Source organism: Spinacia oleracea, chromosome 3 (genome assembly GCF_020520425.1).
Source record: "Spinacia oleracea cultivar Varoflay chromosome 3, BTI_SOV_V1, whole genome shotgun sequence".
NCBI classification, from domain to species: Eukaryota; Viridiplantae; Streptophyta; class Magnoliopsida; order Caryophyllales; family Amaranthaceae; genus Spinacia; species Spinacia oleracea.
In genome coordinates this window covers 1,174,126-1,192,875 of record NC_079489.1, presented here as the reverse complement: position 1 = coordinate 1,192,875, position 18,750 = coordinate 1,174,126, and the positions used below count along the sequence as shown (strand labels likewise).

Sequence of the window (18,750 nt, the reverse complement as noted above, 5' to 3'; positions counted from 1 at the left end):
CTTACTTTAAAAAAAATTAAAATAAAAAACAAGTGGTAAAATCCACATCCATTGTCCTTCCTCATTAAGTACCAAACATCCTTCTTATTTATGGGACTCATCTTCTGTCTCTTCTCTCTCTCTCTCTCTCTCACCATCTCTCTGTTTCTCCACCTCAAACACTCAACACAGTAACTTCTAGAGAGAGAAAACTGTTAGAGAGAGAAAATCCACACAGTGGACTGGACACTCCACTCAAACCAAAACCCCTTTTTTAAATTTATTTTTATTTAATTCAAATCAATTCTTTTTATTGGCTAGATTCTTCAAACAAAACCAATTAAATCCACAAACCAAAAACCTCAAAAACCCCAAAAACAAAAAACAGAGCACAACAATGGCAACAACATAAAAAAACATAGTGATTATCGAGAGATAAATCAAATCACAACCTTAAATCCCACAAAAAAAAAACCCACCAAGATTTAATCATGTTAATAATGTCCCCTAATCTCCACACAATCTTCTTCATCTTCTTCATCTTCATCTTCAACCTCCTCTGTTTTAGTTCCTCTGTTTCTTCAACAAACCCAGAACTTGAATCACTTCTGAAGCTCAAATCATCACTAGACCCATCAAGCTTACACCTTTCATCATGGTCCGAAAATGGTGACCCATGTGGTGGGACCTTTGATGGTGTGGGTTGCAATGAAAAGGGTCAAGTGGCTAACATTTCATTACAGGGAAAAGGGTTAAAGGGTCAACTTTCACCTGCAATTTCTGGGCTTAAACATTTGACTGGAATTTACTTGCATTATAACTCACTTGTTGGTGAGATTCCCAAGGAGATTGGTTCTTTGTCTAAGTTGGTTGATCTTTATCTTGATGTTAATAATCTTTCTGGGGTTATTCCTCCTCAGATTGCTCACTTGGAAAAGCTTCAAGGTCAGTTTTTTTTTTTTTTTTTAATATATATTTTAATTTCATGTTCTTGAATTTCTTTTAAAAATAGTATGTTTTGATGCAAAAGATTTGAACTTGGAGAGATTTTTGTGGTTTTTGAGGGTGTTTTCTTTATTTTCTTGGAACTGTTTTTGTTTTTGCAGAAAAGATTCTTCTTGTTCTTGCTTTTTTTTTAAATAGATAAAAAATGGGTAGTTTTTTTTACTCTAGTTTTTAGTACAAAGATGTGAACTTTGGGAAATATATTTCTTTTTTCCCTTTTTCTCATGTGTGCTAGATTGATCTATATCGGATATTAACATAGACATTTTCGAATTAATAGGATTAAATTATTAATGCATAGTCTCTTTATTTCTTTTTCCTTTTTTAAATGATTAATGATTAATGCATATGTGTGAAATTGATCAATATCGGATATTAACATAGACATTTTCCAAATAATAGGATTACTGACTAGTCTTTTTCTAAATATAGTTGCATGTTATCACAAGAGGTACAACAAAACAGCTAATTATGTGAGCTTTTTATGTTTTGACTTTAGGCAAAAAGCTCTTTTAAGTTAGCAAATTGGTGTTAGTTATAGAACATTAATTAATTTCTACAAAAATTCAAACTTGTTTCTCTTGTTTTTCTTGTACTTTTCAAAAATGCAGATTGTATGATCTCTTTTGCTTAACTCATTTATTTTTTTCTTATGTGTGCGAGATTGATCAATATTGGATATTAATTAACATAGATGTTTTCGAATTAATAGGATTAATGCCTAGTCCCTTTCTAAAGTCTAAACTCTACTCATGTCATGTCTCCTTGTATAGCTGCATGTTTATTACAAGAGGTACAATAAAAACAGCTAATTATGTGAGCTTTTTATGTCTTGATTTTAGGCAAAAAGCTCTATTTAGATAGCAAAAGGGTGTTAGGTATAGATCATTAATTAAGTTCTAAAAAATCCAAACTTGTTTTTCTTAAGATTAATTAATTTCTAAAATATCGGATATTGAATGATTGATCAATATTTGATATTAACAAAGACTTTATCGACTTAAGATTAATGCCTAGTCTCTTTCTAAACACTACTCATGTATCCTTGTGTAGTTGCATGTTTATTATAGGAGGTACAATAAAAACAGCTAATTATGTGAGCTTTTTATGTTTTGAATTTAAGCAAAAAAGCTCTTTTTAGTTAGCAAAATGGTGTTAGGTATAGATCATTAACTAATTTCTAAAAAATTCAAACTTGTTTTTCTTGTACTTTTCAAAATGCAGAATGTATGATCTCTTTTGCTTACCTCATTTATTTTTTCTTATGTGTGCGAGATTGATCAATATCGGATATTAACATAGGCATATTTGAATTAATAGGATTAATACCTAGTCCCTATCTAAACTCTACTCATGTCTCTTTGTATAGTTGCATGTTTATTACAAGAGGTACTATAAAAACAGCTAATTATGTGAGCTTTTTATGTTTTGATTTTAGGCAAAAAGCTCTTTTTAGTTAGCAAAATGGTGTTAGGTATAGAGCATTAATTTCTAAAACAATTCAAATTTTCAAAATGCAGAATGTATGATCTCTTTTGCTTACATTTCATTTCAATTATTATAATTATAATAATTACTCCCTCCGTCTCTTTCTGTTCTTTACGTTTTCCTTGTTGGGTGTTTCAAAATGTTATTTACATTTCCTTTTATATTATCCTATAAATGTCTTAAATAAACGTAATTTGTCTTGTTTAAATAAAAAAATAGAGGATCTCAACGCACATTAATTAATCGTTAAAACGCATAAAAATACCAAAAGTAAAGAACAAACAGAGAGTGAGGAAGTATTATTTTTTAATTTTTCTAATTATTTTAATTTTTGTTTTTGTAGTTCTGCAATTATGTTACAACCAGCTAACAGGAAGCATACCAACACAACTGGGTTCAATGAAAAAGCTTAATGTTCTTGCATTACAGTCAAATCACCTCTCAGGTGCAATTCCTGCAAGTTTAGGAAGCATTGAAACCCTAATTAGGCTTGATTTAAGCTTCAATCATCTCTTTGGTTCAATCCCAACACCAATTGCTGAAGCTCCATTGCTCGAATCTCTCGACATTCGAAACAACACCCTTTCTGGGAATGTTTCCCCTGGTGAGCCTAATCTTTTCCCTCAAATTTCACCTTTTTTGGTTCATGTTTGAGCTTAATTACATAACATTTGGACATAATTTAAACCGGTCCCTAATCAGAGTTTAGATGTACGCAACCTTACTCCTAATCGGTTTAAACCGGTTAAAAAGACTGTATCATACTACTATATATACCAACTGAATTCACTTTCAGAAACAAAGTAGACCTGATCACATTGCGGGCCACGGCGGGTTCGGTTCGGGTCACGACTTAAAACTTCCGTCCGTTATGTAGGGCTGGGCCGAAAATTTCTGCCCCGAAACCCGCTATTTCGGGCCAAAAATAGCGGGCTTTGAGGATATATTCGGGCGGGGCCAAATTTATAACCAAAAATGCAAGTTTGAGTTGTCCAAAAGACCAAAACCTAGCCAAAAAAATTAAAAAATCGGGCCAGGCCACGTCTTAAATTCTGCCCACTATGTCGGGCTGGGCCAAAATTCGGGTCGAAAATTCCTGCCCAAACCCGCTATTTCGGCTTAAAATATCGGGCTTTTCAGGACACTTCGGGCCGGGCCAAATTTATAACTAAAAATGCAAGTTTGAGTTGTCTAAACCCACCCAAAATATTAAACAATTTAGGTCGGGCCTAAAAGTTATGCCCAAACCCCGCTATTCTTCGGGCCGAGTTGGGCCAGGCTCGTGATGATCAGGTCGGAAACAAAGTAGTACTAGATTTGTAACTCTGAGCTTAGTCTGAAATTTGAATAAGATGATTCATAATTTCTTACCCAATTCAACATTCTTATGCTAATATCAACAATCTTGATTTTTTTCACAGCTTTACTCAGATTAAATGAAGGGTTTCAGTATTCAAACAATCCAGGATTATGTGGAATTGGCTTCCTTACACTAAAACTTTGTCCTAATTCTGACCACCTTGGTCAAATCAGACCCGAACCATATGGAGGAAGAACAACAACAACAACAACAACAACAACAACAAATGGACTTCCAAGAAAAGAAATCCCAGAAACAGCTAATGTTAACCTTCCAAATTCTAAATCCCCTCAAAAAAAATCCCATGCTTCAATAGCTGTTGTAGTTGTGGTTTTAACCCTTGGATTGTCACTTGTTAGTGTTTTCATCTTCACCAAATATCGCCGTACAAAACAGAAACTAGGAACCTCATTCGAGCTTTCTGACAGTCGTCTTAGTACTACTGATGATCATCCACCTAGGAAAAACGGGTCACCCTTAATCAGTGTTGAGTACCCAAACGGGTGGGACCCGTTATCAGATGTTCGGAGCTTCAACGGATTCTCAAACGACGTGATTCAAGGATTCCGGTTTAACTTAGAGGAAGTTGAATGTGCTACTCAGCATTTCTCACCTTCTAACTTGTTGGGTAAGAGTGGTTTATCAGCTGTTTATAGAGGCGTTTTAAGAGATGGTTCGGTTGTTGCTGTTAAGAAGATTAGTAAAGGGAGTTGTAAGAGTGAAGAGGCCGAGTTTTTGAAGGGTTTGAATGTGTTGACTTCTTTGAGGCATGAGAATTTGGTTAGATTGAGAGGGTTTTGCTGTTCTAGGGGAAGAGGAGAGTGTTTTTTGGTGTATGACTTTGTTTTTAATGGGGTTTTGTTGAAGTATCTTGATTTGAAAGATGGTGATGCGAATGTTCTCGATTGGTCTGCTCGTGTTTGGATCATCTATGGTATTGCCAAAGGTTAGTTCCCTTTTTTACGGCTTGCTGTCTTGTTCGTTAAGTTTTGAAATTTGTTGCAGTTTTGGACTAGTTTCTCTGCATTACATTCAGTTCTGCACCAAATTTTCTGGCAAAGTTTTGAAATTTGTTGCAGTTTGGACTAGTTTCTCTGCATTACATTCAGTTCTGCACCAAATTTTCTGGCAAAGTTTTGAAATTTGTTGCAGTTTGGACTAGTTTCTCTGAGTTACATTCAGTTCTGCACCAAATTAACATATTTTCTGGTTAAGTTTTCAAATTTGTTGCAGTTTGGTCCGACTAATTTATCTGCATTATATTCAGTTCTGCATCAAATGAACATATTTTCTGGCCAAGTTTTTAAATTTGTTTCAGTTTGGACTAAGTTCTCTTGCATTACATTCAGTTTTCTGCACCAAATTAACATATTTTCTGTTGAAGTTTGAAATTTGTTGCTATTTGGACTTATTTTTCTGCATTACATTCAGTCCAAGGTGATCAAAATCCGGGTCGGGTTGCGTTTTAACACAAAAATTCATGCACAAACCAATAAATTGGTACATGCTTTTCGGACCAAAGCGGGCTTTCGGGCCAGGCTCAAGTTTTGGTCTAAAAATGCATATTTGAGGATGCCCAAACCCATACTTTTTAGTCCGGGTCGGGCCAGAGGGCCGGGCTATAGTCGATCAGGTCTACTTGATTCAGTTCTGCATCAAATTAACATATTTTCTGGCAAAAGTTTTGAAATTTGTTGCACTTCAGACTAGTTTCTCTGCATTACATTCAGTTCTGCACCAAAACATACTTTCTGGCAAAGTTTTAAAATTTGTTGCAGTTTGGACTAGTTTCTCTGCATTACATTCAGTTCTGCATCAAATTAACATACTTTCTCTCAAAGTTTTGAAATTTGTTGCACTTCAGACTAGTTTCTCTGCATTACATTCAGTTCTGCATCAAAAAGTTTTGAAATTTCTTGCACTTCAGACTAATTTCTCTGCATTACATTCAGTTCTACACCAAAAACTAACACATTTTATGACAACTTCCTTAAACACAGGAATACAATACCTCCACACACCCAAAGTGAACAAACCAGCACTAATCCACCAAAACCTCTCAGCCGAAAAGGTTCTAATCGACCAACGATTCAACCCATTACTCGCAGATTCCGGCCTATACAAACTCCTCACAAACGACACCGTCTTCTCATCACTCAAATCAAGTGCAGCAATGGGTTACTTAGCACCCGAATACACCACAACAGGAAAGTTCACTGAGAAAAGCGATGTCTATGCATTTGGAATGCTCGTGTTCCAAATCTTGTCAGGAAAGAAGAGAATAACTAACACTATTCGTGTTGGTGCTGAATTACTTAGATCACAAGAATATGTAGACTTCAATCTTCATGGGAAATTCTCCGAGTTAGAGGCTGCTAAACTAGGTAAGATCGCGTTAAGCTGTACTCATGAATTGCCTAATGAAAGGCCTTTGATGGATAGTGTTATTCTTGAGCTAGGTAGTTGTACTAATTGTTATAGGTCTCCATGATTTTCAGGACTAATTTGAGTAATTAGTGCTAATTAAGGGTCGTTTTCTGTTTCGAGTTTTCTGAAGTAAAAACTGTGATTTAATTTGTAGGCTGTAGTAAGGTAACTTGTATTAACTGAAGTGTTTCTGGGGGTTATGCAATGAAATCTCTTGTTCCTAGTAGTAGTAGTAGTAGTAGTAGTAGTAATTGCCTGTATATTTCATGTAGACCCGATCATTTATAGCCCTGTCCACTGGCCCGACCCAGCGCGGCCCGAAAAGTAAGTATTTTGAGCAACCGAAATATGCATTTTTAAACCAAAGTCCGAACCAGTCCCGACAAAACCCATTCGGCCCGAAAGCCCGCCGATTTTATGAGTATGGGCATGAGTTTTGCATTAAAGTCCAACCCAACCCGAATTTTAATCACCTCTAATTTCATATAATCAATACTAAATCGGTTACTTAATTAGTACTCTATAATAATGCTGTTTACTACTAATGACGGAAGTAGTAATTACTAATTACTTAGTACTCTTCTGTTCAAAAAGATTCCAAAGAAATGTACAGTTCTTTTGAGTTGTGGAAATGGACATATATTAGGAGTTAAATTTTTGCATACTTTTAAGTAGGCACGTTGTTTTATGCAAAAAAATGGCATAAAGAAAGATAGAAAAAACACAAAGAAATAAGACAAACATATATAGCTTAGCAAACTACTTGTAGAGTCATAGTAGCACAGTAAAACATGTCATAGGAAAATCATGTGACAAAATCACATTAACAAATTTCTTAATTTTGGTTGTACTTGTACTACCTTTTGTCTTTCATCTTCTTAACCTCTTTTGTTTGGCAATGGCAAATACTGTTTAACATATTTTAGTATTTTACACACTATATCGTTTTCGTGCTGCACGGGCCGCACGGCCCACGTACTAGCCTGCATGCCCCAATGGGTCGTGTCAAGGACGAGCCAAAGAAAAACCCATGTCGTGACGTGGTTGCCCGCGTATTAAGGCCGAATGGCCTAACAGGTTGGGGCAATAAACGGGCCAAGGAAAAATTGTGTCATGTTGGATTTGTGCCTTTATTTTATAAAGAGGGCCATGCGCGACACATCCCATTTGTCGAGTCAAGCCTGGGTACCGCCTTTTTTTTTGTGAATTAGTTAAAAATAAGCGGGCTGGCCCATCGTGTTAGTGCCAAATTTCTAAAATGATATTCATACACGACCCATAACTCATCGGTGTGCCATGTCAGGCTTGCAACGGGATCGTATCATGTTGAGCCAATTTTGTGCTGGGTTCAAGAATCCCGCTTTCCGGCACGGCCTAAGCCCGTCTTTAATGCCCACAATGCTTCCGGTAACTATCAAGATTTTCCACAATATCCTTTTCCTCAAGTTTTGAACAATGGAATTAATTTTGAAATTATTATCCATCATTAGGCCATATGGGCCAAGTCTAAGGTTTAAGAGAAAAAGCCCATGACTATGAGTCTCCACAATTATCTGGCTTTTTATGTACTTGGGCCTAAATCCATAGTTTGGGCCTTTTATTTACTTGGGCCTAAATCATTATTTAAGTAAAGCCAAAAGAAGACAGTTTTGAGTCCAATATTTTCAGGTTTATACTTGCACTAGTTGTTTAACCCGTGCGTTGTCCTGGTTGCTCGCATTTTAAAATACTAAAATTAAAGAAAGAGAAAGCCTCAAAGAAGTATTACAATATTACATTGCAAAGTGCAATAAGGCATGCATCCATTATATTACTCCGTACATTACAATATTGCATACTACTAACTCTTACACCATACTACTTCGTATAATTTATCCATAATTTATCTACAATTCAAAGAATCTAATTCAACTACATACCATAGATTTATACTTATAATACCATGAACCAATGCAATTAAAACAATACATTTCGGTTCTTAATCGCGTCATTAAACAAATCCTAATCACGTACTTAATCAACCATATCCTTCCCATTAGGGCATGTAACTCTGAACACATCTCCTCTTCTGTATGTTGATCTACCTTAACAACCCATTTAATCTTATCGCGTCATTAAACAAGCCCTAATTGCGTACTTAATCAACCATATTAGGGCATGTAACCTTAAACACATGCTCTTCTCTTGTATGTTGATCTACCTTAACAACCCATTTACTCTTATCACGCCATTAAAAAAACCCTAATCGCGTACTTAATCAACCATCTCCGTCCCATTAGTTCTCATTAGGGCATGTAACTCTAAACACGTGCTCTTCTCCTGTATGTTGATCAACCTTAACAACCCATTTACTCTTCCTCCCAAAACTACCACGACGAGAAATCCCGTCCCTCCCTCGTTCTCTCCTCTCATTAGAACCCGCGATCCTAGTCACCAATAACCCGTCTCCAATGGGCAACAATTGGGTCCTAACCCCGGCCCATTCCCACGAGGTTGAACAAAATGCATTACAACCCAAAACTATAGCACCTTTACAATTATTATTATTCCTCCCACTATTAAGTTGCATTGCACGTAGAATTGTTTCGTGGTCTTTAAGTTTACAATCGTTTAACACAAAGTCCGCATCTTTATAATCTTCTAATATTAGCCTCTCTGCATCTCCAACAACAAACTCAATAGGGTTTGTTGTTGTTGTTGTTGTTGTTGTTGTTGTTGTTGTTGGGAATTGGTAAAGGGTTTGCATGGTTGATGTTAATCCGTCAACGTCGCGAAAGATGCAAACAACACGGCCACCGGTTTGGTGAGCCGCGGCTACTAGGGCTAGTAGTGTCGTAGGGCTCGTGTCCTCGCCACACGTGACGACCATGAGTTGTGCATCGTTTCCTGCTGAGATTGCTGAGATGAACTCTGATACGTCTGGCTCGTCATTAGGCCTCTTAATCCCCTGCATTACGTACAAAAATTATTAGATTAGGTAAGAAGAAAGATCCTACTTAACCAGCATCTATCACACGTTATATAACTAAGCTTGCAGGTCAAGCTTGAGCCACTAGCTAACTCAGCTAGGCAGGTCAAGCTTGAGCTACTAGCTAACTCAGCTGTGTAGGTCAAGCTTGAGCCACTAACTAACTCAGCTACGCTGGTTAAGCTTGAGCCACTGGCCCACCAGCTAACCCAATCATGCAGGTCAAGCTTGAGCCACTAGCTAACCCAACTATGTAGGTCAAGCTTGAGCCACTAGCTAACCCATCTACACAGGTCAAGCTTGAGCCACTTCCGAGCATTGTTGCAGCTGATGTGTTCGACCCTGTGATCTCAAAGTCACGAGGTGATTTCACCATCAACTCGACCAACATAAGTTGGTCTTGTAATTACCAATAGGGTTTATGTTAGTTGTACTATTAATTACTTACCAAGGTTAAGGTTTCGAGGAATGCGTTGGTTGCATTTTCGGCTGACCAGTTAGTGAATTTTGCATCCATTTTTGTAGGTAGATTGTTGTTTTGCTTCCTTTGTTACGTGCAATTGCCTAACCTAAGTTTTCCTACAGAAGTTGGTAAGTATATATATACAGGAGGCAGAACAAGAAAAATTTAAGGCTAGTTGTTGCTAGAAGAACAACTGACATGACAACTGTCTTTTTTTGTTCATTGAGTTTTTATGTAACCAAACAAACAATACAACTTTAACCAAAAAAAGAAAAAACTAACAATACAACCACCAACTCGCTTGTGTATAATAGATCACATGTTCGAATGTGATCTTCCTGTTTGTAATTTATACTGCCCTAAAAAGCTCATTAAACTGATGTTATTTTCTGAAGTCACTTATGAGGTTATCTTAGACATGATCAAAGGCCGGGCCAAACCTCGGGTCGATCTTTTGTGCACAAAACCCTCTAATTCGAGCAACAAACCGTAGGCTTTCGGGTTTGTCGATTTTTATAACTAAAATTCTAGTTTTGAGTTGCCTAAAACCCACCTAAATTTCTTATAATCGGGCTCCAGGCCCAAAAATTCTACCCCATACCCATTATTTTTGGGCCGGGCCGGGCTCAGATGCTCTTGTTTAAGTTGTCTGAAACAGGAATTAGGATTATGGGGGCAAACTGGGTTTAGCTATGGATTAGGATTAGGATTATTGTTTGCCTTCGAGCTTAACATTCTCCAATACAAATTAATGAAGTACTATTATAGATATAATAAGATTAGGATTATGTTATAATGTTATATAAGCTTAAACAATATATGAACAACTGGATTTGATTCCTATCTTATATATATGCACGATGATTTCTGATTCTGACTTTCCAAACATTTTCCAACGTTTAATTAAGCAATATTAATTAGCTGTAATGTTGTTCAATTGTTAGACAATCTTGAAAATATAAAACAACATTTCTTATCAGAACTCAGAAGAAGCAGTAATACTAGTAGTTGAATATAGTATCATCTCGAACGAGCTTCTTATTGGTCGTACGATCGACTTGGGGGGAGACAGACGTACAATTGTAAGGGTGCGGCCAGAGTTTAAATCATTCAAAAACCCTTGTTGCAATTAGGCCAATTTGTTTATCAAATCTTAATAATGTTGGATGTTTAGTATTAATTAGGTTATGAAAAAGTGTACTAAATTCTATGTATATGTACTCATTTGTACGGTTTGTTTTGGGTTAAAGGAATTCGACATGGTATCATTGTGTGATTTGTACTCAATAGTTAATAAGCTAATTAGTTTGGCGAGATCTCAGTACATTACAGTTGTTGAATAGTGTAAAAAGTCAAAACGTGTCAACTGAAAAAGAACGAGTAAGTAGTAGTGATAGTATGGGATGTAGCAGAAGATTGTAACAAGGATATCCAAAGGTTGTAGTTTCACATAACTTAATGTTGATATTTAGTACCTTGAATGGTTATGGACTTGTGGTGGTACTTCTTAAGGGGCTTGTGGTGGCTAGGATAAACAAAATTTGCCGATGTCAGCTTGGAGGCCTCAATACATTACATTAGAGTTGGTTGAATAGGTGAATAGTGTTAAAAGTCAACACGTGTCAATTAAAAATGAACGGAGGAAGTAATAATCGTATGGAACATAGCAGAAGATTGTAACAAGGATATCTAAAGGTAGTGTCACCATAACATAATATTCATATCTTGTATCTGTATCTTGAATGGTTGTGGTGGTACTTTACACTTTTCGGTGCTTCTTAAGGGGGCTAGTAGTGGCAAAGATAACCAAAATTAGCTTATCCCAACTAGGAGGCCTCAATACATTTGGCTGAATATGTGAACAATGTCAAAAGTCAGAACGTGTCAATTAAAGAAGAACAGAGAAAGTAGTAATAGTATGGGGCTTGTACTCTTGTAGTGGCTTGTAGTTGCTAAGATAAACAAAATTAGCCGATCCCAAATTCCCAACTATGAGGCCTCAATACATTACATTTGGATGATATGTAAATATTGTGAAAAGTCAAAACTTGTCAACTAAAGAAAAACGGAGAAAGCAGTAATATTATGGGGCTTGTAGTGGCCAAGTCCCTAAGATAAACGTAACAAAATTAGCCGATCCAAACTAGGAGGGCTCAATACATTACATTTGACTGAAGATGTGAACAGTGTCAAAAGTCAAAACGTGTCAACTAAAGAAGAACGGAGGAAATCTATTCTACTCCCTCCGTATTTTTTTAAGAGATACACTTGCCTTTTCCGGCCGTATTTTTTTAAGAGATACACTTGCCATTTTTGGTAACTTATCAACCCCACCACCTAATTAAATAATATATCTACTACAATTTATGACCCACCATCTAATTAATAAATAATTTTACAACTACACCCACCCCACCCCCACCTCCACTTGTTCAAAAGGACATGGTCCCCAATGTACTTATTTATTAAAATATCTACCCCAACCCCACTTCTTTTATTCTTCTTAAGACCCGTGCCCAACCAAGTGTATCTCTTAAAAAAATACGGAGGGAGTAATATTTTAAAACACAATGTTTGTATGAAATGGTGCCAAGTGTCATCTCTTTTTATATTATTTTATTTTTTGTTAAATCATCATTTATATTACTCCTTTTCAATTCTCCTCCTTAATTAATTAGATATTAATTTTATTTTAAAAATACTTTTATTTATTTCACATTCTAAATTTAATTTCATTATACTCCAAATACTTCACATTTTATTATTTGAAAATTTGCGTATCCTACTTTTTATATTACATAAATGATGTATCGAAATTTTTAAATTAAGAAACTCGTGCATCGCACGGGGTAAAAACTAGTTGTAATAATATGAGGCTTGTAGTGGCTTGTAGTGCTAAGATAAACAAAATTAGCCGATCCCAACTAGGAGGCCATAATACATTACATTTGGCTGAATATGTGAACAATATCAAAAGTCAAAACGTGTCAACTAAAATGAACAGAGGAAATAGTAAAAGTATGGGTTATAGCAAAAGAAATGTAACAAGGATATCCAAAGGTAGTTTACTAGTTTCACATAACATAATGTTGTTTTAAACTTTTCTGCAATCATTCTCCAAAAAACTGGTAAAACCCTTCTGATTGATATAACTACATCAGTACATCAGATAAAAACACAGCTTTTAGCCTGCTGTGTAAGTTTGGAACCTTCAATTCACCATGTCAGAAAATTAAAATCTCTAGATAAGTTTTTTTCTTCTTCTTTTTTGTGTGTATTTGTTCAATCAATCCAATAATCAACTCCACGAGCAACCCATAGATTTCATTCGATCATCCAGAACATCGACATCGACATCGACATCTTTACTGATATAACTCCCCTGCAATCCCTCCATGTTAAGGCAAAAATGAGTAATTTATTATCAGATTGTGATAGATTTTGCTACCTCCCATACATTATCAAAATTATCCCATACTTTGTGTTTTTTGTTCCTTTATTATCTTTCAATGCATCTCCTTCTTCTTCTTCTAGTTACCTCCCCCCCTTCCCTAATAATAACTCCAGATTTCTGACAGAAATATTATCTGCAAATGCAACCCTGCAGATAATGTCAAAATAATACTCAAAATCCATCAAACTTTTTTTTTTTTGGAAATTTCCTTATTTCCAACAACTGTTTTTAATTTTTATCTACACACCTAAAAAAAAGGGTTCCCTTGTTCAGAAATCAGAATACTGCCTCCCAAACAGAACACACCAGATCTGTTTCTTGCTAGGACTGTTCCCTAATCTCCTTAACATATTAGTTAATTGCTGGTCTTGTGGTCTCTTAACAGATCCATTTTTTTTTGCACGTTAGAATATGCAGTGAATCGGTCAATTCCAGCACGGGGTATCTGTTATTTTGGATTAGGATTATCTGTTTTGTGACCTATTTTCTGAGTTTTTTCGCATCTGTGTAGAAAGTAATGTATAACATATTGTTAATGAACCACATTAAATCTATGTGACCATGTTAGAATATGCATTGAATCGGCCAAACCCCTTACTGTAACGCTCCAGCACGGGGTATCTGTTATTCTGGATTAGGATTATCTGTTTTATGACCTATTTTCTGAGTTTTTTCGCATCTGTGTAGAAAGTAATGTATAACATATTGTTAGTGAACCACGTTAAGTCTTTATGTTTTTTATTTAAGTTATTTAATATTTCTTGCTTCCGTTCGTTATAACATTGTATAACTTAAAATGTCATAGACCGATTTCTTAGCAGTTACATTTTCTTGAGATTCTTCACCCCTTTTTAGTGAATTCGTGCTCCTTGATGAGATGCAAAGGATTTTAATATTGTCTGTTTGCTATAATAAAAATAAAATTGTGCATGAAATTTAATTATTTATACAGATAAGATTTGCAAGGACCATTTTGTTCTTGCAGCAACTTAACTTAATAACCTATTATTCATTTTGAACAACAAATTATGTGGTCCTACGCGTATGCACTCGTGCAATCTTCCTGTATTTTAGATTCTCTTCTGAAATCTGAACTAATAATCTTTCTTATCATTATGATTATTTTAGGGGTGATCAAAATTCGGGCCGGGTTCTACACACAAAAATTCATGTCCAAATCCATAAATTTGGTGAGGGATTTTGGACTGAAACACGTTTTTCAGGCTTTTTAGGGCCGTGTTTGGACTTTGGTCTAAAAGTGCGTATTTGAGGTTGTCCAGGCCCATACTTTTTCGGGATGTGCTGGGTCGGGCCAGCGGGTCGAGCTATAGTTGACCATGTCTTGATTATTTGGTGTACTTTCTTGTACTTCGATTATACAAATTATTAACAGTTTGAGGGACTATATCATTTTGTTAACAGAGGCAAGAAATATTGTAAATAACGTAAAGATTTAACATGGTTCACTAACGATGTGTTAGCTACGTCTACAGGCAGATGAGAGAAAAGTTTATTGATGTTGAAGACTACCGATTACAGAATACAACTAGGTTACGACCTAGAGAGCTTATATAGTATTTTCTAGACAGATGCGGAAAAATCCAGAAAATAGACCCAAAACAGATAACCGTGTTGGGGAGTTGCAATAAGGGGCTTGACCGATTCAAGACATATTCTAACACTGTCTTATCAGTACGATTATTTGGTGTTATTTCTTGCAGTTGGCCAGCCAACCAGCACATGATCATCTATACTTCGATATACAAAAAAATTATTAAAAGTTTGAGGGATATATTCATTTATATTCTATACTGTCAATGTTGTTGTAAATTAGTCAGTAATCACATGAAAGTATGAACACAGAATGTATTTTCTGCCTTTTGGGTTATTTGATTAAGCAAAACAGAGCAATTAGAATGGAGATTAACATAGTTTTAAGTATAGAAAATTGAAGTCAGTTGTCAGATCTCGAAACTCTGAAGTATGTCAGAGCATCCATCAGTATGTAAGTATGCAACAACATGTAGATTGTCTATTACAAGTTGGCAATTGATCTATCTAGAGATAGAGAGTATGGACACCATTTACATGTTGCTTTCTTTACATGTTTGGTGTTCTGTTATGGTACTGTCATATGTACTGTCTATGATAGTGTGTTTAATGAGCGTGCGTGTGTGCGTGTGTGCATGTATGTGTTGTTATGCTACATTCTGTAACGGATAATAGGATGGACAGTGTATGTACATATACAGATGTAATATGCCAAAGTTTATGCGCCGTGTGTGCATGTACTTGTTGAGTTGTTGTTATACTACATTTTGTAACGATAATAGGATGGACAGTGTACAAGTACATATACAGATGTAATATGCCAAAGTTTATGCGCCGTGCATGTACTTGTTGAGTGATTGTTTTACTACATTATGTAACGGATAATAGGTCGGATAGTGTACTGTACGCACATAAAGATCTTGGATGCCAAAGTTTAAGCGTCGTGCATGTACTTGATGTTATACTACGTTATGTAACGGATAGTGGGTCGGACAGTGTACGCATATACAAATGTTGGATGCCAAAGTTTATGCGTCGTGCATGTACTTGTTGTTATACTACATCCGGATAACGGGTCGAACAGTGTATATACGCACGTAGAAATGTTGGATGCCAAAGTTTGTGTCGTGCATGCATGTACTTGTTGTTATGCTACATTCTGTAGGGGATAATAGGTTAGATAGTGTACACACAAAGAGATGTTAGATGCCAAAGTTTATGCGTCGTGCATGCATGTACTTGTTATGCTACATTATGTAGCTGATAATATATAGGCGGGAAACTGTACGCACCTAGAGATGTTGGATGCGAAAGTTTATGCGACGTGCATGTACTTGTTGTTATACTCCGTAGTACATTTGTTAACGAGGATAATAGGCTAGACAGTTTAACGCACATACAGATGTTAATTGGATGACAAAGTTTATATATGCTACGTGTTTGGTTTGGTTTGGTTTGGTTTGGAGGATAACATTTTGAACTAAAATCTTCTTTTTTACTATATTTTTTTTTTGGTGCAAAAGAGGGAGCCTAACTCCACGATTATAAAGAAATAAAAGCTAAAGCTAGAAACAAAAATAACAGAAAAGAAACTAGAAAGCTACGAACCAAACAAACAAACAAAGCAACTAAGTATTTTTTGAACTAAAATATTCTTTTTTACTATATACTTGTATAAAAGTTTTTTTTTCCAACACTTACTAACTTTTAAACTTCATTTTCCTAAGTTTAACCATTTACTAGGAAATTATAGGAAAGAAATGAAGAAATTAACTCTTAACATCTAAACTTATAAAAATGGTAAATCTAGTTTCATCTTCTTCTAATCACCAAGCACAACTTATAATCACATTGTTACATAGAATTTGCGATTAAAATAAGGTCTTGGCCTAGTGGTTGAGACTGTTGTCTTAGCCTGGTCGTCGCAGGTTCGAATTCCCTTTCCCTTTTTGTAATTCTCATCCGCACCTGAAATAAACATAGAATTTGCAAAACAAATCAAGTCTTTTATTGTATTAGAATTCAGTCAATTCACGTGTCAAGTCAAAATGAAACTCGATCTTACATAGATCAAAAGGAGTATTATTGTATTAATTAATTACTCTTTTTAGTTAAGATCTTAACCTTTGCTAGATCTTAAACACCATTTAAAAGGACTTAAAGTGAAAAGGTAAGTTAGCTGTACATTGGAACAAAAAGCCAAAAGACATTTTAAACTTTAGACTTTACTTCCTTTTAGAATGAACAAAGTACAATTAAGCTAATTAATTAATTAAGAAATACATTCGAAGGTTAATTAATTAGGCTTAGGAAAGTACAACGAATGATGCTCAAATCAGGAAAGTAACATGTCTTAGCTACCATGTTCAATCATTCATATAATCATATGAACAACTTGTGATATTTTCATCAACACCACCTGTTTTTCCCTCTTGATATTTGTTTATGATCTTGATAGATTCCACAAAATTGACTTGTATCTGATTATACGACTGGAATTTAATTAAATCGTACATGAAATTATCTGACTCGATATTGATCCCTAGTGAAACTGATACACCCAAACTTATCCGTTCCAAAAATTTAATAGGATTAATTCACGAAAAAGGTACTATGCAGTATAGATTTGAATATGACCCATACACGGACTTCATACATTAACAACTTGTTATATGTTCATCATCTCTTGATATTTGTTTATGATTTTGATAGATTTGACAAAATCAGACTTTTATTTGATTACACGACTTGAAATTAAACCGCTCATTTGATACGAAATTGATCCCTAGAAAAACTTATACATCTCAAACTTGTCAGATCGACCGGCCCAAAAAATTAATTAATATGATTGATTCACAAAAAAGTACTCTGTGTTATAGATTTGAATATGACCCAAACACGGACTTGAAACTGAATCATTCGGATGGCTCATCACTTGAATATGACTTGAATTAAATCGATCAAATGAACAAAATTGAGTACTCCAATTGTTTTAGATCTTGGATTGAAAAGATTACTTACATTACATATATTTACACTATAGAATATTTGAAGTGGAATTCATCAACCACTTTAAAAATTGATCAAAACTTTCATCCTAATTAATAATATTAATTAAAACAAGACTATAATCCAGCAGCAATCTCTAATTTCCTTGGTGATCTAACTCTAAAAACATGTTCTTCACCAGTACATTTATCAACCTTAACAATCCAATTACTCTTCTTAATCACGCCTTTTGACCCGGCCCGAACATCCCTACCATTTTCACCACCAAATCGGGTCACCAATAAACCATCACCAATAGGTAACAAATGTGTCCTTAGACCGCTCCATTGCCACGTAGATCCCTTACAAAACGCGTTACACCCTAATATAACACCGTTTTTCTCTCTCCTCATCGCGTGCATCCCTCTCATAATACCCTCGTAGTTCTTAAGGTTACAATCCACTAGGAAAAAGTCCGCGTCTTTGTACTCATTAAGTAACAATTGACCCGCGTCACCAATTACAAAGTTGACGTATTTTGAATCAGACTTAAGTGCACGTTTCGAGGACTGTAACTCTTCACGTCCCGGGACAATGCATGTCACGTGACCTCCGGTTTGGTGGGCCGCGGACACTAGGGCTAATAAATTTGGTGTTACCATTTTTTGGGCACACGCCGCGACCATCACTTGTGCGTTGTTACCGGCCGCTAGAGCGGAAATGAACTCGGCCGCGTTCGGTTCGGTTTCTTTTGTTTCCTGTTAGCAAAAAAAATTAAATATATTAGATACTGATCGAAAATTTTAATTCGAGCTTATATTTCACGAAAAAAGTTTTTTTAAAAAAATGACGTGAAAGACTAGTAAAAATGCTTACCATTTTAAGAGTTCTAATGTATGCCTTGGTAGCATTTTCAGGTGACCAATTACAAGCCATTTTGATTTTTTCTTTTTTCTTTTTTTCTTGAGTTTTTTTTGGTTGTTGAAAAATAAAGAGAGAAATTGGTTTGAATTTGATTTGATGAGTTTTGAGTTTGTTGATGGTATGGTCTTATTGCAACTATTTAT

At 35.5% G+C, this 18,750-nt stretch overlaps 3 protein-coding genes across 3 annotated transcripts; 1 reads left to right on the top strand and 2 right to left on the bottom strand.

The window, feature by feature from the left end:
- The first annotated feature begins 97 nt into the window (after window positions 1-97).
- On the top strand, window positions 98-6,485 carry LOC110782407 (somatic embryogenesis receptor kinase 2). Its single transcript, XM_021986559.2, has 4 exons — window positions 98-924; window positions 2,816-3,076; window positions 3,894-4,778; window positions 5,833-6,485. The coding sequence occupies exons 1-4, from the start codon at window positions 471-473 to the stop codon at window positions 6,321-6,323; spliced, it is 2,091 nt and encodes a 696-aa protein (XP_021842251.2). The 5' UTR covers window positions 98-470; the 3' UTR covers window positions 6,324-6,485.
- A 2,049-nt stretch (window positions 6,486-8,534) lies between these two features.
- On the bottom strand, window positions 8,535-9,744 carry LOC110782236 (uncharacterized). Its single transcript, XM_021986355.2, has 2 exons — window positions 9,676-9,744; window positions 8,535-9,206 (listed from the first exon to the last, which is right to left on the bottom strand). Exons 1-2 carry the CDS (start codon window positions 9,742-9,744, stop codon window positions 8,535-8,537), a joined length of 741 nt encoding a protein of 246 aa, XP_021842047.2.
- Window positions 9,745-17,660: 7,916 nt separating this feature from the next.
- On the bottom strand, window positions 17,661-18,729 carry LOC110782277 (uncharacterized). The gene is made up of 2 exons (XM_021986395.2): window positions 18,560-18,729; window positions 17,661-18,441 (listed from the first exon to the last, which is right to left on the bottom strand). The coding sequence occupies exons 1-2, from the start codon at window positions 18,617-18,619 to the stop codon at window positions 17,821-17,823; spliced, it is 681 nt and encodes a 226-aa protein (XP_021842087.2). The 5' UTR covers window positions 18,620-18,729; the 3' UTR covers window positions 17,661-17,820.
- Between the last annotated feature and the right edge of the window lie 21 nt (window positions 18,730-18,750).